At 35.9% G+C, this 23136-nt stretch overlaps 2 protein-coding genes across 5 annotated transcripts in view; one reads left to right on the top strand and one right to left on the bottom strand.

Annotated features, from left to right (window-relative positions):
• The window catches only part of ELP4 (elongator acetyltransferase complex subunit 4), a 281026-nt gene extending 274178 nt beyond the window's left edge, over positions 1-6848 (bottom strand). Inside the window, exon 1 of the mRNA XM_007497217.3 lies at positions 6525-6848. Coding sequence (XP_007497279.3) covers positions 6525-6804 — 280 coding nt within the window. The 5' untranslated portion in view covers positions 6805-6848. The remainder of the gene's footprint in view (positions 1-6524) is intronic.
• Positions 6849-6894: 46 nt separating this feature from the next.
• IMMP1L (inner mitochondrial membrane peptidase subunit 1) overlaps positions 6895-23136 on the top strand; it is a 112111-nt gene continuing 95869 nt past the window's right edge. For 2 of the 4 annotated variants that reach the window (XM_007497219.3, XM_007497218.3), the window contains exons 1-2: positions 6896-6982; positions 14234-14350. The gene's annotated coding sequence lies outside the window, so the exon portion shown is untranslated. Of the gene's footprint in view, positions 6983-14233; positions 14351-23136 lie in introns of all 4 variants that reach the window. The other 2 variants (XM_056801981.1, XM_001368462.4) reach the window with 1 other exon arrangement.

A 23136-nucleotide genomic window follows, 5' to 3' on the forward strand; every position in this document is an offset into this window, starting at 1 on the left:
AGCAAAAAAGCAGACCTGCTTCCATTATAGATTATCATATAAACCATGATAGAGAATAGTGAAGTTCTTTTAAAAGCAAATAAAAGTACAAGCTCACAGAATTTCAGGTTTGGTAGACCTCAGGGCCCATCTACTCCAATTCCAAATTATAAAGAAATCACTTTTGCAATAACGTCATGTAAGCATTCAGCCTTCACTTGAAGATTTTTAATGATGGGTACCCATTACCTACCAAGGAGGTTAATTCCACTTTTGGAGAGTTCCATTTGAAAATCTTTCCTTATATCAAGTCTAAATATACTTCTTTCAACTTTCAAACATTGCTTCTAATTTTACCCTCTAAGAAGAAAAATGAGTCTAATTTCTCCTCACTGTTTTAAATACTTGAAGAAAATCACCCTTAGCTTCCCTACCCTTTTCTCTTCTTCAGTGTAAACAGGTTATTTTACCTCAAGCAAGCCATATCATATTGAGCATGTTGTATAGTCATTTTTTTTCCCTGGGAAACTGACATTTTATAAAGATCAACATGATGGAATTCAACTTTCTCTAACCATCTTTCACAATATACAAAAATATTTTCCTTAAATTTTTTGCAAGCTTTGCTTGTAGAAAAGGGGAAAAGGGTAATAAAAATATCATGATTACTAGCAAGTATTCAAATTTAGGAAAAATGCTTTGGATTCACCTAGCATTTTTACTAAATTCTGAAAACAGTCTAAGGTTTATACTTTTCAGTTTTTCAAAGAACTTCAGGGATGAGCATATTACTATTTTCTGAATGGTAATATTAGTTAATCTGTAATCTCCTACAATAAAGGGATGGAACCAGAGAAGTATAGTCTCTCTCAAAATTAATCATTTGCTTTGTTGCTAAGAATGCAAGGAAGAAAATAATTTTATTTTTTCAATTTCTTGGTATTCTTTAAAGAGAAAGAATAAATTTGCAAAAGAGAGAAGACAATTCCTCAGGTTTGTTTATGAACCTCTTCATTAATTCTATATCCATTTTTAATGGTCATAAATTAAGTATCAAACACAACTGTAGAAATCATTAGAAGATTTTAAGTTTGAAAGAAGAAAAAAATCCATGGCTTGCCATTTTAATTAAAAAATTTTAAATTAATTTTAATCTTTAAAAAAATGCAAGTATTTGCCTGGTTGTTTTAAACAATCTATAGGTTTGGAACCCTGACCCTTTGTTTTAGCAAAGACTTACAGAACTAAAAATGCTCTTATAAAGTCACAAGGATAATCTTGGATTTTGTAAAATGCAATGGTTCTTATATTCACATGAAAATTAGCTGCTGATAAATTACTAACAGCATAGATTTAAAGGGGGAAAATACTACCTCAATTTCCCACAAAATTCATTATACATTTTGACTAAATGAAGTCTCATTAGAGGCCTAGTAATATAGAATCTTCTTTGCTTGCCTCTGTCTCTTTGCAAGTTTAGTTTAGAGAAGTAACCTTAATTTGGGGTCCACAAACTTAAGGTTTCAGCATACTATCCATTACAAAAAAAAAGTTAAATCTAGAAGAAAGGAAAATAAGGGAAGAGATGAGAGAAAGAAAAGAATGTTTATACAAGAATTTCCCCCACTATTATTCAAAATATATGCTTTTAAAATCATTCAGTATTCTTCTGAGGGAAAAGCAGAAATGTATACTTTGGCTTTTGGCTCCAAGGGGCAAAATCACCTAGTCATTTGGTGTTAGTGGTAAATGTAAAAATGGGAAATTCTATAGGCTTTCTGATTTTAAAGTTATCTTATTCTCTCTCAAAGAGCAGGATGAAAGCCTTGATCCACTAGCTAAGCAAGTATGCAATATGAAAATAGAAAAAACTAGAAAAGGTTTTAGAAAACCTTTTAGAAAATCAAGAAAACATCTAATGCCCAGTGGACTTACGCCTCGGCTATGGGGGGTGGGGGGGAGGAAAAGAAAATGATCTATGTCTTTAACGAATAATGTTTGGAAATGATCAAATAAAATATATTAAAAAAAAAAACTTTTAGAGACTAGATATAGTAATTCACATATTAAAAGGGAATGTTCTTTGAACTTGCAATCCACCTCATCTCTTGTGTTCAAAAGTAAAAAAGCATGAATCTGTCATGAATGTATTATAAAAAATAAAAATGTAAAAATATATACTAAAAAATGTTCCTAAATATTAGAGAGATTCAGTATTACATGAGGCAGGCAGAACTGCTTTTGTCTCTCTTCTACATTGTTGTCATAATTGTAACCCACAAGATTTTGTCTGGAGGAGTAATCTCTCTGGCCCATTAGTTTGTCTTAACATGTTATAGTTTCAGAGACTAAAAAGTAAAAACAAAACAAAACATTGTCATTTGCTATGCTCTTGAACAAAGGAAAGTCAAAGAAGAATTTGAACTATCACCAGCTTTTGGAGAAGTGAAACTGGCTAATATTTTCATGAGTGAAAAGTTATGGCTTGAGTGGTATTCTTTGTAAAGCAGAAGTCCAATTATAACCTTTTCTGGTAAGAAGGGAAACGACTTCTGCAAGCATACCATTCATTAATTTTCTCCCTGTGCCATAAGCTTAAGGTGTTATTTATTGCTTCCCTTAAAAGACCACTAGAATAGTTATGGAAAGAAGGGGAGAATGTGAACAGTGTGTTTAGAGTGGGTAAGGTAACAAGACCAACACTAATGTGAAGATCTGGGCAACATTAGGAAACTGTGAATTTACCAAATTTGGATATTTTACATAAAACATAAGACTTCTGATAGTAAAACCAAACACATTTGGATCAAATATTTTAAATGAAAGCAAAATTTTGAATTTGCAGACTATTTTGGAGAAGGTCATGAAATATTAGTATATTCATCAAGTGAATAACATTCAAGGTTGTAGAGTACTTTTCAAATATATTTTGCATCTATGCTTAAATCTGCTACAAATTACAATGACATCATGGAATTGGTACAGTCAAATTTCACTGTATTTCATGTAAGTGATATTACAGCATATTTACTTGTTACATGGCAATCAAGAAGGTACTTATACAGCAATCATAATAATGTCACAGTATATTCCCATCATCCTGACATCATAACATCCTACTTCCATTACATTTTGAGTCACACTTGCAGTCATGTCATGCTAATGTCACAATTTGAATCATACAACATGCATTTTAGAGTAATAACACTTAGTAGTCAGGTTTTTGGAACTTCTTACATTGAAGTATTTAATGCAGTAGCAGCCAATTTTGTTTCACTTTTATATAACACTTTAACAGAAAACAAATGTAAATTGCTTGTTTCACAGTGGCAATACAGAGCACAAAAATATCAATCACAAAAATGTCATTTAAGAAAAGTTAATAGCAAAAGATCATACAACAGTTGTTCTAAATGAAGAAATTTTTCTTAATATAACAATTACTTTCCACTTCTGTGGAGACAAATGCACACATGCAAAATATATTTCAAAAGAAGATCTCATTAATTAAAACAACCTTTACTTATTTTATTCACTGTAATCAATGTTGATTTTTACCATGAGTTGTTGGCCTAATTGTGGAGTCACACCCAAGTGTTAATCTAAAATAATTCAGCATAATTAAAGTCTGAAAAAGTTTCAAATTCATGTCTGAATTTTTATTTTAGCACATATGCAATCATTTGTTGTGCTTTTTTTTTCCTGGATAAGATTTGGTTCTTTATGAAATATTAATGAAGCTTTTAATTAATACAAAAAAATAAGGTTCAATATTTTGAAACATGCTGCAAAAAATTCTTTCTAGAAGACAGAAAAAAATTAGTAAATGGCAGATGAATAGAAATTGGGGGAAATGGTGAATATGAAAAGTAGCAGTATTTTAAGTATTATTACTAAATGTAGAATGGTTACATTCTAAGCAATATTTAGAAATGTCTACCTCTCTCCACACAATGAAATATGTGTATAACAAAAAAATTTTAAGTTAAAAGCTAAAACAAACCCCTTTTATGCTACACTTTTCTAAGAATAAATTTCTTATGATCCTGTGTAGTACAACTTTAGGAATTAGATAAAAACCATATGACAGAAGATGAAATGCTCAATTAAAAATTCCTTTAAAAGAAAAAAAGATTATGGATTCAGAAAACTGATGACAAAGTAAAAACAAAAAGTCACTAATTATTACTTAATTTCATTTCTGGGTCTTATATTTACTCTAATTCCTTCCTTCATATGGCTACTGATGGAGAATTACAACCAAAAAACCATAAATGTGACTTTATACTCTTTACTTTTGTTTGTGAAGTTTCTGGACCACATGAATGAAGTCACTCATCCATGTTAAACAATTATTAGTACTATGGAAAAGCTTCCAACTTTTAAAACTCAAATACTGGACAAAACACAAAATGAAGAACACAAGAAAAAAATAGGAGTGTGCATGGTTGGGTTAATTTCCTAAATAAACATTAGGATCTGCTATGGAGATGCATTTGGATCACTTCCTAGTCACTTATCATGATACTCAGGAAGCTAATAACAGGATTAAGTCACTGAGTGAAAATACTGGTGGACTGAAGAGTAAGGGAGTTTTGAGATGTGAATGAAAGAACAGAAGCAGGTAGCTATATCCTTCTGTTTAGTGGCTGACCCTCCTTTCTTCAGTTATAAACTAACTCTCTGAATGGTAGTAGACTTTTTTTTTTGGGGGGGGGGGACACAAATGAAGGATAGGGAGAAAGACTAGACTTATAAGTATACTCAAGATTTAACATTTAAACCTGGACATTTCAACCTGGAGTAATTTACACTCAATTTACTTAGAAACAGCAATGCTTTACTAATCCCATTTTTTTTTTCACTTTCATCTAATTGTAGATTGTGTTTCTATGCTTTGTGCCTTACAAAAACAGAAGAACTAAGAACATGCTTTTCCTTCACCCTTCCACAAAGATAAAAGAAAAGTAAAGAAAATGGCTTTCCTCTTTTTAAAATAATATATAATAAAACATAAATCTGATCAGATTTGATTTGACACCTAGAATCACTCAGAAGCAAGGAAATTGTCTTTTAAAGCTTATGGTTCTAAAAAGCAAACACTGTGGATAATAAAAGAGAAACCCTTTTAATGAAGGACATACTAGCCCAAAAGATCTGCAGTTTAGAGGAAAACCATAGGCCCCAAATCTGAATGCTGTTCATTTAGTAACTAAATACTTGAAAGAACCATAGATAGCTTGGGGAGGGGAGTTGATTTCTTTTGCTGTACTAGTTACAAGATGACAAATAGAGGTTACCTAATCTAAACCCCTCATTCTTACAGGTGAGGAAATTGGGATCCAGGCAAGGGAAACACTTTGACCTGGATTATACCAGCAGATTCTGGATTAGGAAATCTTCAGGACTAAGATCAAGCAGGGCACAAAGCAGGCACAATTTTATCTGGGCTGATAGCACCTGACTTTCAGCAATCTCTAAGCTCTAGAAGAATGGCTCCTGTGGGGAGTTTTATCTAAGGCTGGGAAGAGAAACTATTTTAGACTGCAGTAGTATAAGAAAAAATTCTCAGGTTGAAGGAAAGTGAACATCTTGGATAAGGGAGAGAAAAAAAATGAAGAAGAATAGAGTGTGTGAGAAACACCCAAATGGGGGGAAAAGAAAAAAAAAACATTTCAGGCTAGGGGCAAGTAAAGATGGAGAGTAAGAAGCACCTGAAGCTATGCTGACAGCAAGAACTTCTCAGGCAGGAGGGGGGTGGCTGAGAAAAATCTAAGGGGGGTGGGAGATGGGTGATATTTCAGTCTGGGGAGGGAGTAAAGAGGCAGAGGTGAAGAAACACCTAAGGGAGTGAACATTTCAAGTCGGGAAGCACACCTGAGAAGTATATTTCAGGCTGGGGGAAGAAGTGAAGAGAATTTGTGACTGTCAAGGAGAAACATCTCAGGTTGAGGGGGGCATCTCAAATTAGGGCACCAAGAGTCTGGGAAAATACACGAGGCAGGTGGTGGAGAAATAGCTAGGGATGAAGAACATCTCAGGCTGGGGTGAGGAGAGAACATTTGGGAAGGATCAAGTTTGAGGGGAAGGGGGAACAAACACCTCACGCACCTGGGGAGGAGAGCACCTCAGGAGTAAACATCTTAGGCTACAGGAAGAGAACCTCTATGGATGGGGTGGTGGGGACGGAATCTGAGGAGGAAAGAGTATCTAGGGGTGCAGAAAACCTCCAGAAGACACATCGGGTGAGATGATCTGGAGAAAGAAATTTGGGGGAGGGGGTAAATAAAGAATCTCTGAGGCAGGATAATATCTGGAGGGGAGAATACCTCTGAGATAAAGAAGAACACCTAGGGGAGCTGTGGGGCTGGAGCATCCCCACAGCAGGTCTTGGGGCCTTGTGCTCGCCCCCTCCTCGCTCTGGATAGTTCCACAACCCCTCTCCCGTCTGTTTATTTGTTCCTTTCCCTCCTTCTTCCCTCGTTCCCTCCCTCCCTCCCTCCGTCCGCTGGATGCGGATCTCCGTTCGGAACTGACCGACCGACCTAAAAGCTGGTCCAGGGCCGGGAGGCCGGCGGACACCAGCAGCTGCCCATTCTGTACCGATGGCCGCGTCCCAGCGATGGAACGCAACCGAGCGCCGCCGCCGCCGCCGCCGCCGCTTCCAGGCACGGAAACCTTCCTGAGAAAGCTGCATCCTCTGTCTCCTCCTCCGCCGCCGCCGCCCAACTTGTCGCCTCCTGCAGCCGTCTCCGCCTTATACTCCCTCGGGTCCCCGGCTCCCCCTTGCCTCGCGCGTCCAAAGCCGGTTGTCAAGGCTGCCATCTTGTTTCCCCCCGTGTTGACCCAAATGGAACTCTGGGAATCTAGCTCTGTCCCTCCCTCCCCTTGCTGCGATTCCATCCAATAGGATACGAGATTCCTGCCTTCGAACGCCAATCAGGAGGAGCATTGCTGAGATGTAGGATTGGCTCCGGAACAAGTGGACGCCTGCAGGGCTCAGGTGAGAGAGAGCGAGGGAGAGACAGCTAAGTTCCTGGTGAGGGTAGTTTGGGGGAATCTGGAGGCAGAGAGTGAGGGAATATCTGCGATCGAGGCTCGTCAGGGGCCAAGGCGGACACCCCGAAATACAGAAAGAGTGGAGGGAGGGGTTATCCTCATCCCGGATCATCGCCTGCACCTTCTCCACCTTGACGCGGGGAGGGGTAACCCCCGCTTCGGGGCCTTTTCTCGTCGCGTTTCCGGGGGCAAGAGTCCCCAACGGGCTCTCTATCTCCGAGGACACTCGTTTGGGCTCTCCCTGGAGAGACCCTACCCCTTTTTCCGCGTCCTGGAGCCGGGACCTTGGAATGAAAGACCTTGAACTTGGGGCTGATGGGGGGAGGGGATAAAAGAATGTGACTTTTCCGGGGGTTGGGAGTGTGGTGGGGAGGAAGGACCTGGGATTTATCTGTCCAGTGTGGAAACTTCCTCCACTGGTGTTGGTTAGCGCCTTCAAAGTCTTGACATTTATGGTCTCTAACTTTGATACTGTGGTGGGAGGGGCTTGAAAGTTTAAGTGACTGCAGGTTGTCCTGCCGCGAATTGCGAATTTGGGTCCCTGGGAAGAGGAGGGAAAGGATCCTGGGCAGGGCCTCCTAGTTCTTAAGCCCCTCGTAGCCCCTCCGCAGAACGAATGAAACCAGCAGACTCGTCTCTACTTCTCGTGAGACGCTTTTAGATCGTTTTAATTAGTGCTTCTGAAACACTTGGAGATCCTCCGGAGAGGAGGTGTGTGAATGACAAGTGTTACTCTGACAGAGCCTCGTTCACACATTTAATTGTCTTTTGCCGTTAACGCAGCTGCAAACAACCAAAATACTTTTGGTATCTTTCCCCAAAAATTGATATAAAGAATTAGAGGTGTGTGTATTTTCCTTCGTGGTTATCTGTGAACTTTGAACTGTGATCTGCCTCATTAGAATAGACAATTTATAATGTGTGAAAAATTCGTGCATAATTTGTGGTTGTATGGTTCCCTTTGTGGACTTTTTTTTTGTCCCTCAAAAAAAATCAATGTTTTGTTTTTTAACACTTTAAGGTTTGTCAAAAATCTTTAATTATGCCTCCCTGATTTTAGAAGATGGTATTTTAATCAATATACTATTTAAAGTGTTTTGCATCTAAAATGTGTGGAAAAAATGAGATTTTGTATTGAATTGTATGTTTCTATTATATGAATTTTCTTTTCTTTTTTTTGAGGAAACATTTTCATTACTTTTTTCAATGGGTGTCAACCATAAAGCTATGGAAAACAACCATTTCTGAAATTTCACCAGTATATATCTTTGCTTTTGTAACATTTTGCAAGTACTTCTTCAGTGTTTATGATTTGAAGAGGGCATATAAATGATGTGAGAAAACAAAAAAAAAAACAAGTATTCACCCTCCAGTCTTAGGGATAGACAATATTCCAGACATTCAACACAGCATAAATTTACATAAACATGAATTTATGCTTAATACAAAGAAAAATATACTGTGCTAAAATTTGTTGTACAAACAAGTGCTCTAACATCATTGATTGGAGATCATCCTCAAGAGAGAATCAATTCAAACTATTCCAGCATCTAAACTGCTGATTCTTGCTATTTTAAAATTTCTATTTTCCCTGAAATATTATGGTTATTACTCCTAATAAATTTTCCTTAAATATCCTTTTTTTTTTAACCAAGAGAAGAGAGTCTTCCTTCCAACTTCCTTTGGCTTTAGCTATTTAAAATTTGCTTGATTAATTGAACTGATGGGATCCCCAACTTTCAGTTTAAATGGAGAAACAAAAGATATACACTTATTAAAACATTATTTAAATCAAAATTTTTTTTTCTCCCTTACCTCCTAGGGATAGGGACTAGATTTATGATTTCACTGGTACTTGGAATTCTTTTCCTGAGGAAATGGCTTCTAGCAGGACAGAGTCTTAATTTTCTGCCTATAGCATTGAGAAAGGAAATTACTTGTCCACTGTCACTCATCCAGTTCCTCTAATCTGAGCCTTTCTTCTTTTGAGGTTAGCTCTCCCTCCATTAAGCCAGGCTATTAAAGGAATATGTAAGTTTCTCTTTCATAATTTGTCCAGTAGGACAAAACTTTTTTTTAATATTGCATATTGATTCTAAGGCAGAAGAGTGGTATGGGTTAGTCAGTAGGGGTTAAGTGACTTGCCCAGACTCACATAGCTAGGAAGTGCCTGAGACTAGATTTGGATCCAGTGCCTCCCATCTCTGAGCCTGGCTCTCAGTCCACCTAGCTGCCCCTTGGACAAAATATTTTTTAATGTAGATCTATAAAAAGTCATTTGAGAAAGAGCATTAATAAGGGAATCCTCAAAGTCTTTACAGAGGAACTGTAAAACTTTACTGAACTCTGCTTTGAAAAAAAGATTTTGAAAGCTCAAGATGCCATAGCATACTCCAGCATTCTGCTGTTTCTTAAAAGGAACTATACAATTAAAACCAAAAAGTTTCATGGTAAAAACTACACTATTAAATGGACATTTAATTTTGTACATATCTATGGTCTTAATGTTATGTTGCTATGTTGTAGAACTAGAAAATCAATAGAAAAGTAATGCCAGGCCAAGGAATTTGTATTTTATTCTGGAAGTAATGGGAAGCTTCCGAAGAATTTTTTTGCAGGTGAGTGATAATAGTCCTGTATTTTAGAAGATTATTTTTGCAGTTTTGTGGACGATAATTTGCTAGGGTACAGCCAGGTAGTAGAGAGCTGTTATGAAGATAATAAAGATAAAAGACTTTGCTTGTTTTTTAAAGTTCAAGTCTTCTACTGAACAAGATCCATTTGCTAAGTTATAAAAGTTGCATCTCATTTTGAAATGAGATTTAGTATTACATATGTAATTATATAATTTTGGTTGTACAATAAAGTTGGAAGCCAGACTAGAGAGATGAAAATGAGAAGGAAAAGAAGTGGAAGCATTTGTTGGGAATGACCTTTTCAAGGAGTTTAGCCATAGGAGAGGATAACAAGTGAAGATGAATGAATCAAATGAGGGTTTTTTTGAGGTTGGAAAAATGAGTACATTTATAGGCAACTAAAGGTTGTCTACAAATAACTGTTAAAACACAAGATACATGCAGACTACATTAAAAGTAATCTCAGAGGGCAATCAATAAAAGGGGAGGAGAGGAGGATCAGAAAAGGCCACCTTTAGAAGATGGAATTTGAATTTTGAAGCCAACCAGGAAGCCAATAGGTGGAAATGAGGCATAGCCTTCTGAGCCTGGGGAAAGAAGAGTTGTATATGTAAGGAATAGTAAGTAGCCCAGTGTAGCTGGGTCATAGAGTATATCAGAGGAGTAAAGTAGGTTTAGAAAGTAAAAGGGGCAGGTTGTGATAGGCTTTAAATGCCAAACAGATGACTTTATATTTTGAAAGCCACTAGAATTAATTAAATGAGGGATCATATTATCAGACCTGTGCTTTAATAAAATGAATTTGATAGCTTATCGGGCAATAGATTGGAGTGGGAAGAGCTGTAGCATTTTACTGAGGAAGGATGGTTTAAAAGGTAGCATAGAATTGTACTACCAGAAAAGAAGATGGACCAGTGAAGTAAGGAGTAAAGGATAAAACAGACAATCCATGTCTTCTCCATTGTTATTCATGTAATGCTTTCTACTCATCATTTTTCAAATCTCAAACCTGGTTACCTTTACCATCTATTCTGCCTATTCTGCTGAATGCCTATAAAGGAATTCATGTAACTGCTGCCCAATCTCATTTTAGATCTATTATATTGTCTTAAAACTCTTGTTTGAATTGCTTGACAATTCTTTTACTTTTCCCTTATTGACTCTTTATACCATTTTGCTCAGTTTCTGATCCAGATATTTTCTCCTTAAGCCATTTAGATTACCTTTCTCTCTTAGCAGAGGACTCAACTCATACTTCACTGAAAACAGTTGGGCCTTTAAATGGGAGGCCCTTCTTTTCCTCAGTTCTATACCTTAATATCATCCTTTTCTCCTCTTATGTTCTAATCTTCAAAGAATAAGTCACCTTCATGCCAAGCCCTTCATTTATATACCTTTATCCCATATCTTGCTGCCTTGAGTACCAAAGCCAGAGAGGTCACCAATGGAAATTGCTGCTTCTTTTACTCTACATTGTGCCCTGAATCAATAGGCCTTCCTGCTCAGCAGTGAGGGACCCATCATTGATTAGTTTAAACTTGGCCAGAAATATGTGATTTCCTTTCTCCCATCTCCCACATGGTCCTTTGAAAGCAGTCAGAGAATATTTTCTCATCCTCAGAGGGCCTGAGAAAAGGCACCTACATTGTTACCTTTTAAGGCTTAAAAAACCCAACTTAAAACATTTGCTGAATAAGGTAAATGCAGTGTATATACACATAAACATATAGATAGATAAACATTTTCAGAGTTATTCAATAGGAAGCAAATAATAAAATGTCACAGTTGGTTAACAAGCATTAACTACATGTAATTGGTTATAAACATAAACTTATAAAACCATACCTATATATAAGACAAATGGATGAATAATTTATGTATCCATACATAAATCTGTGTCATCCTTTCTTACTATTTGCACACAGTACTGTATTTTTGGGAGAGAGTGGGCATTTACTTAAACCTAGGAAAGACATACATAAATGAGGAAAACCCATGTTCTAAAGCAATTCACAGTTTTCCTATATAGGCCTTAATGTCTTCCCTTCCGGAATAACTACTATAGGAAGCTACTTTTCTACTAACAGCTTTCCTTCTGATTCCTATTACTATCCTTCTGAACAAATGTACTCCTGCTCTAGAATTGTTGTAATGAAAGGCTCTTTTAACTCATACTCTTAAAGAGGTGCTGAGGAACTGCTAAGTTATTGTAATGATAAGCAATTTCCTTAAAATAAGGATCTATAAACGACTTTTCACTCAACTGGAGTCTAATTTGTTTTAAGTTTTTTTTATTATACCAAAGTGGAGCTCACAGTAAAGCTGTAGAGGGTATCTTTCTGGACAATCCAAATGAGTTCAGCCAACTTTTCACTGAGTAGAATGCTGAATCTAATAATCACTTGAGAGGTTTCACCTCTTCCAAGTTACAGATGGTGCTTCAGTTCAACAAACTCAATTTAGTTCCCTTCCAATGAGCTTCTGCCTCTTTTCTCTTTTTAATTTTATAAAAATTCTGACTTTAATAAATACCAGATAAACTTAACATATCCATATACATTGTAGAGTAGAAGAGAATTTCTATATGAAATAGTGAATCACAATTATATAGATTTTGCTTTTCTTTTAAAATATATTATGCTAAACATGGAACTTTTTTGTTTTTAAAACCCTTACTTTCCACCTTAGAATCAATACTATGTATTGGTTCCAAGGCAGAAGAGTGGTAAGGACTAAGCAAAGAGACCTGCCCAGGGTCATACAGTCAGAAAGTGTCTGAGACCAAATTTGAACCTAGGATCTCCCATCTCTAGGCCTAGTTCTCAATCCACTGAGCTACCCAGCTGGCACTTAAATATGGAACTTTTAAAGCTATTCTACTCTGTGGTTCCTCAGAGGCCTTTTTTTTCTTTTTTTGAGTGGGAGACCATGCCCTTATCTTCTTTTGCCTTTTTATCACACATTGCTCCCCCATTAAAAAAAATAAACAAACTCTTGTAACAAATATGTATAGTCAAACAAAATAAAATCATTCATTGGCCATATCTATACATGTCTCATTCTGTACTTTGAGTTCATTATGTCTAATTGGGTAGTATTCTTCTTCATCTACATTCTGAAATCCTGGCTGGTCATGTCATTGAGTTGTTTTTGTTTACAATGTTATTATATTAACTGTTCTCTTGATTCTGCTCTTCTCACTGTAAACCTTAAAATTTCTTAGACTTATAAATGTTGGAAATTTCACCATTGGGAAATTTCATACTTGAAAAATTTCCTATTGATAGTGGGAACTCTATTGGAATGTGAACCCCTTTGGCATGGGAGGTTCCTCCTCCTCCCTTCTTAAGATTACTTTAGGACAGAAACCTTTTGCTGAACAATGGAAAGGGCTTTGACCTATGCTTAAGCATAGAACAGGAATTTCTTTGAGTCATGATTGATTTTAGAATTGATACAATAGAGATACTTGGAATGACAGAACCAGGTCTTTACAATCTCCACCCTACTCAGTCCTAACAGGATTTAGGAAGGGCTGCAGCATAGATCAAAATATTATTATTCCAATCTCTACCCTACTCAGGGTAACAGGATTTAGGAAGGGCTGTTGCAAATGATCAAGATTTAATTATTTGAGAATATGACCTTCAACAGACATGTGCAAAGCCACAGACCTCTGGGCGGTCCTGGGTTAAGCTAGAGCCACCATTGGCACAGGGAAGACATGGACAGTGATTGGTAGATGTGAGAACTGAGGGGAGGGAACTTGGATGATTTCCTTAAAGAGAGAGGGTCTGAGGACTGGGTGTGGTTGGTTGGAGAGGTTTTGGTTTGTTGGAGAGGTGGTACTTTGAGGGTTGGCTCTGAAGGAAGCTGTAGGTGGAGGTCCCCTGAGACTGTTTCTCCATTTTGGTCACATGAGTAATAGGGACTGATCTCCTTTCTGTGCCCCAGCTATCTAAGGGCTTGGGCCTTTTGGCCCAGCCTAAACAGAAGGGGTATTTAAGCCCCATTCCCTTCTCTTCCCTTTCTCTCTCCCTCTCTCTCTCTATCTCTAATACCTTTCTTCATCCTGTTTGTAATTAAACTCTATAAAAAGTTGACTGCTGACTTGAGTTTTCATTTAGGAATTATATAGCTGAATTCCTTGGCGACCTTAAATTAATATATATCAGTCTTTTAAAGTGATTTCCTTGTCACATCACTCTGCATCATTTTATACAATTCTTTCCAGATTTCTCAAAAATGGTTTCATCATTTTTTATATCACAATAATATTTCTTCACATTCATATAATTTTTTCACCCATCCCCCAATTGGTAAGTACCCTCTACTTTCCAATTCTTTGCTATCACAAAAAGAGCTGCTATAAATATTTTTGTTCTTTTTGTAAATACAGGTTCTTTTCCACTCTCTTTGATCACTTTGGGAGTCTAGGTCTAATATTATTACTATAATACAGCTCATTTTCTGCTTTTTCATTTACTTGCTGTCAGTGCGCAATAGTTTGATTATTGGGCCAGTATAGATAGTCAACAACTTTCCTTGCATAATTACAGACTGACATCGAGAATGGTTTGAACAGTTTACAACTCCACCAACAAGATATTCTCCTGCACCTCTCTTCCCACAGCTACTTCAACATTTGCCATCTTTGCCAATTGGCAGGGTTTGAGGTAAATACTTAGTTGTTTTAATTTGCATTTTTCTTGCAAGTGATTTGGAATGTTTTCAGATGCCTATTTATTCTTTGCAGTTCTTTTGAAAACTTCATGCCATTTGACCACTTAAGTATTAGAAATGACTCTTAATGTTATATATTTAATTCTTTGTATCTCACACAATTATTAAGTGTCTGAGGCCAGAATTGAATTTGTGTCTTCATGACTCCAATCCCAATGCTTTGTGTATAGTAGTGCCACCCATCTTGTAATAGATGAGAAGTTTAAGAACAGATCATAGTTTAGCCCAGAAACATGATATAGTATGGATGGACGATCGGTTATCTAGAAATCTTTGGGTATTCTTTCCCTACCAAACGCAGAGCAATTAATACATTTTTGATTTGTCTCATTGATAATGTCATACTTCAAAAGAAGGCCTCCAATAAGAGGATCTTCTGTCCTGTAGCTGATTCTCACAAATAGGAAAGAATTGGTGGCTAGGGTGGAAATGATAGAAACCTTGGTGGGAAGTGACCACTGCATCTTAATCTTCAATTTTTATTTATTTCCAGGAAATTTTAGTTAATTAATTAATTTAGGATATTTTTCCATGGTTATAAGATTTTTGTTTTTTCCCTCTTCTACCCCCACCTCCCTCCCATAGCTGATGCACAATTCCACTGGGTTTTACATGTCATTGATCAAGAACTATTTCCATATTGATATTTGCACTAGTGTGATCATTTAGAGTCTGTATCCCCAATCATTTTCATCAACCCATGTGATCATGCATTTTAGTTTTTAAATAAAAAATAGAAGAAATTCAAACATTCTAATAAGCACTTTAGGTTTTGGAAAAGCACTGTTCATTGGGTTGAGAAGAAACATAGGATGTCATGGATTAAAGTGTTAAAGAGCAAGTCAGTCCAGGAACCCTATGGAAGAATCTCAAGAAAAAAATTTAGAAGCACAAAAGATGACAGTTTCAATTCATTAAAAATGGTATTTATCTAGTGAGTGGATTAATGTGACATCAATCAACTTAGATTTTAAAAAAGAAATATAGAGAAGATAGAACCAAAGCCAATCAACAGAGAATTAGTGTGTATGGCACAATTTCTTAAAAACAGTGCTGCTGTTGCAGTTCAAGAGTGATGAGTGTGCTGTTCAAGGATGAAAACTCAGATTCTGTTCATGGCAGGAAGTATAGTTTTATTGGATGTAATAGCCAATCTGCTAGGTGTGAGGTGGTACCTCAGAGTTGTTTTTATTTGCATCTCTCTGATTATAAGAGATTTAGAACACTTCTTCATGTGCTTATTAATAGTTTTGATTTCTTTATCTGAGAACTGCCTATCCATGTCCCTTGCCCATTTATCAATTGGAGAATGGCTTGATTTTTTGTACAGTTGATTTAGCTCTTTATAAATTTGAGTAAACCTTTGTCAGAGGTTTCTATGAAGATTTTTTCCCCTAAGGTCCGAGTGATCTCGGGTTCTGGCTTTTGAGGGGGGCCGTACCTTTTGATCCAGGTCCAGGTCCAGGAGGAGGATTCCCAGGGTCTATGCTGTTGATCGTTTTGAATTTCGGCGCCCTAGGAGCATATAGTTTGAGATTGGTAGGGAAGGGTTTCCAGAGATCTGAACTTTAGCTTTCTCTAAGCCACCATCTTGACCGGAAGTACCCCCTTCCCCCTTTTTTTTTAATCCATACCTTCAGCCTTAGAATCAATACTCTGCATTGGATCCAAGGCAGAAGAGTGGTAAGGGCTAGGTAATGGGGGTTAAGTGACTTGCCCAGGGTCATACAGCTAAGAAGTATCTGAAACTAGATTTGAACCCAGGACCTCTTGCCTCTAGGTCTGGCTCTCAATCCACTGAGCTACCCAGCTGCCCCCAGACTGCTTCACTTCTTAACCCAGGTGCCTTAGTTTTTTTTGTTCAGAAGTTTTTCTATTCTTTATCATCAAAATGATCTGTTTTATCTATTGTAACTGCCTTGCTCATGAAACCATGTAGCTGTGAAAGGTATTATGATCTTTCAATTATGATTTCTTTCAATTTTTAAATAAAATTAATATTAGGGTCACATCTTTTTACTTTATTATGGAATATGGCATAATATAGTGTTCTGAATCCAAAGCCACATTGTTTTATACTCTTCCAATCTCTCTCTTTTTTTTTGGAACCCTTACCTTCTGTCTTAGAATTAATACTGTGTATTGGTTCCAAGATAGATGACTGGTAAGGGCTAAGCTATGGGGGTTAAGTGACTTGCCCAGGCTCATACAGCAAGGAATTGTCTGAGGCCAGATTTGAACCTAGGACCTAGGCCTGGCTCTCAATCCACTCAGCCACCCAGCTGTCCTCCTTCCAGTCAGTTTAATTAAACAGAGAAGTCTTTCCTAAGAAATTTACATTTTCAGATTTTTTTATTGAGCACTAGGTTATTGAGTTCTATTGTTTTTGATATTCTTTTGTCTAATTAGTTCCTTAAATTTACTTCTCTTTTTTTTTCCCATCAATACCAAATGGATTTAATGACAATAGCTTTATAATGCAGTTTGAAGATTGGAATTTTGTTCTTTCATTTCTGTCTTTTTCATTTTTTCTCTTGACATTCTAGATCTTTTGTTTCTCTAGATAAATTTTAGTATTTTATCACTTCTATAAGTCATCCTTTTGATAGTTTTATTGGAATAACATTTAAAAAAGTAACTTTGGCAGTATTTTCACTTTTACTATATTGACATGTTTGTATTGAGATAGGCAAGTATTTTGTATGCTTTTGTAAATTTTAAATATTTTATGCATTTTGTAGTTATTTTGAATGGGCTTTTCCTTTCCATTGTCTTTTAGATTTTGTTACTATACAAAGTTGTTTTTTTTTTTTGCAGGTCTACTTTATAACTTGTAAATTTGCTGAAGCATTCTGTAAATAAAATACCATCTTCCCCATATCTCTAAACTGCCATCTTTTGTTCCCTTAAATTTTTGTTCTTGAGCGTCTTTCAATATCAGTTATTTTGATTAGTATCTTTAAAAACTCATGAAGGATCAAGAGAGCACTGTTTTAAGGGAGAATTAACCTGGAGTTAGTAAATCTACTACTATAAATCTATCAAATGTACTAGCAAAATGATCTTGGCAAGTCACTAATCTTTTCTTAGCCTCAAGTCCTTCATCTGTAAAAATGTAAATAATAAAAATACCTACTTTGTAGGGCTATTGTAAGAATGATACTTGTTCAATTGCCTTTTGATGTTCAAAGTACTTTCTGAGTTTCCTTCTATGCTTGGAATTCAGTGTTCACTGGTCTCACTCTCTACCACAAGTGATTTCTGGGGAAAGAAAGAAGGAGGCCTAGATCCATTCCAGATTCTTTTCTTAAGGTCTAATGACACTTTCATCCCAATGTCAGTTCCTCAAATGCTGGCATTATGCCCCATTGCCCTCTGTTGTTTCATTTTCCAAGTATGCTACTACCTTAGACACAGCATACTGCTGGGTTTTTACTCCTCCTCTCCTTTCACAGGGGAAAGTGGAAAGAACTGAGGTCTATTTCCTTTTGCCTTAGGATAGTGCAGTTAAATCAAGGGATTAATATGGTGGCAGAGATAGTTGTGGAGGCAACAAGGAAATTGCTGAGCAAATGTCAGAGCACAAACTAGTGGGTTGAGTTGTGCTGCCCTCCCATAGCATAGTATCTTGAGGAGAGGAGATATGTGAATGAGCCATTTTAGGGATTTGAGATTAGCTTTCTCTGATATTAATTCATCAGTTTGTTGTTTTGTTCAACCTCTTGGTGGCTCAGCTTATGCTACAAGAGATGACAAGATAAGACAAGAGCCTCCTGGAAGGCTCAGAGAGACTTAGACCAGAGAGAGGGAAAGGAGCCAAGAAGCCAAAAAGGCCAGATGAGTTTCCCATGTTGGCTTTTCAATCCTAGTCCAAGCTCAATCCCTGGATCCTTTTAATGGCCAATGGCTTTCATCCAGCATGTTCCTGGCCTCTGTCTCACTGTAAAGGCCATGGTGAGTCCTTCTGGGATTGGACTGGGTTTGAGATCCCCCAGATATTTAATTTATATCTCATTTAATTTTTTTTACAGAAATAATAAAGTTGATAATTTTAATACTTTGAATTTAGTTTACCTAGATTTTAGCAAAACTTTTGATAAAGTATCTTATAATATCCTATAGAGAAGATAGAGATGTATATTATATGACAGGGTAGTTATATGGATTCAGAAATAGTTGGATAGTCTGATTTATAGATTGTTAAAGATTCAGTTTCATTGTCACATGAAATCTGTATTGAAGAGTCCCAGGGATTTGTGCTTGACCCTGAGCTGCTTAACATTTTAAGAGTATCTAGTTGATTGTCAAATCTCATTTTTACCTTAATAGCACATTTTCAATGTCTCTCTTTAACATTTTTATCAGTGACTTGGATCTAGATATAATAATTTCATTGTATTTGCAGATGACATAAAGCAAGAGTTGAATAGTCAACACACTGTATGACAGTCCACTTTCAAAAGAACCCAGAAAGAAGAGAGAATTAGAGATATAGAAACTTTAGTAAAATTGAAATTGAATTGAAAACCTTGTACTTGGGTACAAAAAAATCAACTTTGTGCTTTAGTAGATTGATCTGCATGTATTATGCATTTTTTAGTTATTGAGAATGGAATTTCCCTTTTGATTATTGCTCCTTGGACTTTGTTATCATTATATAGAAATGTAGTTGATTTTGCAACTTTGAACTAGTCTCAGAATTTTCCTGTTTTTTTTTTCAAATATACCATCATTTCATCAGCAGATAGGGTTAGTTTTTTTTTCCCCTTTTTCTCCTTTTTGCCAGTCCTTATAGGTTTAAGTTCTTTATCTCTCTCTCTCTCTTTTTTTTTTTGCTGTTGCTCTCTTTGCCAGAATATCAGATAATAATGAGAAGAATGAACATCTTTGCTTTACTCCTATATTTATTGGTAATGACTCTAGTATATCTCCATTTCATATAATGCTTGTTTTTAGTTTTAAGATAGATAATTTTTGTGATATTAAAGAACTGTTTTTTTAAAGCATAAATGACTTGTATTTTGCTAAAAGCTTTTTTGTGTCTATTGAGATAATCATGTAGATTTAGATATTTGTTTTTAATATGATGATAATTGTTTTCCTTAATGTTGGATCATCCTTGCATACCTGATATAAGTTCAACTTGATCAAAGTGAATGATTTCTTGAATAAATCTGTGTATAGTCTGACTAGATTTCTTTAAATTTTTTTGAATAATAGGGGACAGCTGGGTGGCTCAGTGGATTGAGAGCCAGGCCTAGAGACAGGAAGTCCTTGGTTCAAATCTGTCCTCAGACACTTCCTAACTGTGTGACCCTGGGCAAGTCACTTAACCCCCATTGCCTAGCCCTTACCATTCTTCTTCCTTAGAACTAATACATAGTATTGGTAAGGGCTAAAAAATATTTTTTGAAGAATAATATTGGTCAATGATTTTTTATTTGATTCTTTACTGGTTTAGGAATTAAAACTACAGATTTTTTTCTGATAAAAAGGATTCTGATAAGATGCTTTTTCAATTTCTGAGAATATAAAGTATGTGGTAATTATTTAAAAGTTTGAGAGAATTCTCTGGTAACTCCATCAGGAATAGGAGATTTTTCCTTTGATATTTTCAATATAATAAGTTATTATCTTTTTTTCCTCTTTTTGAGACTAGATTTCTTAGTATCTCTCATTTAGTCTTTTGTCATATAGGGTTTTTATATTTTTTTGAAGGTATCTATTTCTTTTGTGTTCTCATTTATGTTAGCTTATAACTTCAAAATACATTCTTTTAAAAAATTTCTTATAATTTTGTTGTGATTTTTCCTCATTTGCTATTTTATTTATTTGGTTTTCTGACCTCTTCAAATCAGAATGGGTAAAGGTTTATCAATATTATAAAGACCTTTCAAAGAAGCCTCTTTGATTTCTATTTATAATTTCTACAACTTAAATTATTATCTAATTTTATTACCTTCTTTTAGATTTATTTATTTGTTGGTTTCCTATTTAAAAAATTATTTTAAGTTCATTCATCTCCTTTTATATTTTGTTAATGTATGTTTGTGAGCATATGCTTTTTTCCCTGAAGACTTGCCCAGAAATTTTATGTTGTTTTCATTATTATTGTTTTTGTGATTTGCTGTTTTATTTAGAATTTCATTGTAAGTTCCAAGACCCAGATGGGTATTTTTCTTTTTCGTTGTGGTCCCTGAATGATCACTGTTTTTATTGCATTTTTGTCTATAAAAATATATTTGCTTTTTCTGCCTTTTTAATTTTGTTTGTAATATCTCTGCGTATTAAGTCAGTTTTTTTTTATAAAGTGTCAAATGGTGATGGGAAGTATTCTTTAGCAGTCCCATTTATAAGTTAAACTTTTTGGAAGTTAGCTTTTAACACTAGTTTAAAGGAGAGGGGCGGGGGAAGAGGGGGAGAGAGGAGAGTGGAGAGGGGAGAGAGGGAGCTAAATAAATAGATAAAATTGAAAAAGAAAAAGGAACTAATGAGTATAATTCTAAAACCAGGAAAAGGATCTGGGATGGAAGAGGATGGAGGGGAGAGAGAGAGAGAGAGAGAGAAAGAGAAGAGGATGGAGGAGAGAGAGAGAGAGAGAGAGAGAGAGAGAGAGAGAGAGAGAGAGAGAGAGAGAGAGAGAGAAAGCCAGTGGGACTAGGAACACTGTTCATTTCTTTTTCTTTTTTCCCCTTTTGTTTATTTTTCTGTTAGACTTATCCTATACTGAGAGATAGATATTGAAATTTCTTGTCCCCATAGTGTTAGTCTATTTTTGTTATCTCAGTTAATGTTTCTTATAAGAATTTGAAACTAAGGCATTTCAAAAGGATTCTGATAAGGTGCTTTCTCAATTTCTGAGAATAATTGTAAAGTATGTGGTAATTATTTAAAAGTTGGAGAGAATTCTCTTGTAAATCCCAGTATATTCCAGGGGTTATGGGCATGTCACCCCTGCAATCTGGAAAATCCAAATAAAACTTTTTTGTTTTCATTTTGTACCAGAGAAGTTTGAATTTTTTTCTTTTTCTTTATGGTGTGTTTATAGTAAAAGAAATTGTATATATTTATGGTATTAAAAGATTAAATATATTGTCATATAACACTATACACACATTTTATGCATTTCTGAGTTTCTAAAGTTTTTCTGTATCATCTGTTGGCTTTTGCATGTAGTCTGAAGATTATACATAACTTCCCCCAAAATCCCATTTAATTTCTTCTGTTGACCTACAAAATATCAAAAACATGTTGAGAAAAGTCACAATGTGGAAGGAATATACTTAAATATAATTTTAATATTGATGTTAGTTTTTTCTATAATTCCTTTCAACATAATGTAGTTTCTTTATTTAGTCACATTTTTATGTTTTGAATGTTTGTTTTTTGCCTTATCTACTAGCATGTTTGCAACACTTGTTTTTTGGTATTCACTTGATGCTAGCAAGTTTTTTCTTCCTAGCCTCTTATTTTTATTCTGTGTCTGTTTTGTTTTGTTTTCTAATATGTCTATTTTTTAAATGTGTTTCTTGTAAGCAACAGATTATGGGGTTTTGTTTTCTTATTCATCCTGTTACTCTTTTAAATTTTATTGTTTAGTTTAATCCATTCACATATAAGGTTATGACAGTTAGGTTAGCTTTTCTTCTATTCTTCTATAACATTACATTTTTTTTCCTAATTGTGACCCAGCTCATTTTTCTATGATACAGATATCTTTTTACTTATATTAGCTTAGTCTTTAAGATGGCCCTATTCTCACCAACTCTCTTCCCATACTTCCACGTCCCACTTGGTACTCCTTCCCTTATTTTTGGAATTTTGCTTATTTCTTTTTTTATTTAATTTTTTTTTATTTGGTCAATTTCAAATATTATTCCTTGGTTACAAAAGTCATTTTCTATTCCTCCCTCCCCTTCCCCTCCCCCTCCCATAGCCAACACGTAATCCCACTGGGTATTACATGTGTCCTTGATCAGAACCCATTTCCATGTTGTTGGTGTTTGCACTAGGATGTTCATTTAGAGGCTACATCCCCAATTGTGTCCCCTTGATCCATGTAATCAAACAGTTGTTTTTTCTTCTGGGTTTCTACTCTCACAATTTTTCCTCTGAATGTGGATACTGTTATTTCTCGTAGATCCCTCCAGGTTGTTCAGGAACTGTGACAAGGAAATCACTTTAAAAGACTGATATATATTAATTTAAGGTTGCCAAGGAATTCAGCTATGTAATTCCTAAATGAAAACTCAAGTCAGCAGTCAACCTTTTATGGAGTTTAATTACAAACAGGAGGAAGAAAGGTATTAGAGATAGAGAGAGAGAGCGGGAGAGAGAAAGGGGAGAGAAGGGAATAGGGCTTAAATACCCCTTCTGTTTAGGCTGGGCCAAAAGGCCCAAGCCCTTAGATAGCTGGGGCACAGAAAGGAGATCAGTCCCTATTACTCATGTGACCAAAATGGAGAAACAGTCTCAGGGGTCTTCACCTCCAGCTTCCTTCAGAGCCGACTCTCAAAGCACCACCTCTCAGAGCCAAAACCTCTCCCACCAACCCCCCCCCCCCTCAGTCCTCAGACCCCTCTATCTTTAAGGAAACCATCCAAGTTCCCTCCCCTCAGTTCTCACATCTACCAATCACTGTCCATGTCTTCCCTGTGCCAATGGTGGCTCTAGCTTAACCCAGGACCGCCCAGAGGTCTGTGGCTTTGCACATGTCTGT

Source organism: Monodelphis domestica, chromosome 6, assembly GCF_027887165.1.
Source record: "Monodelphis domestica isolate mMonDom1 chromosome 6, mMonDom1.pri, whole genome shotgun sequence".
In the NCBI taxonomy this organism is placed as follows: Eukaryota; Metazoa; Chordata; class Mammalia; order Didelphimorphia; family Didelphidae; genus Monodelphis; species Monodelphis domestica.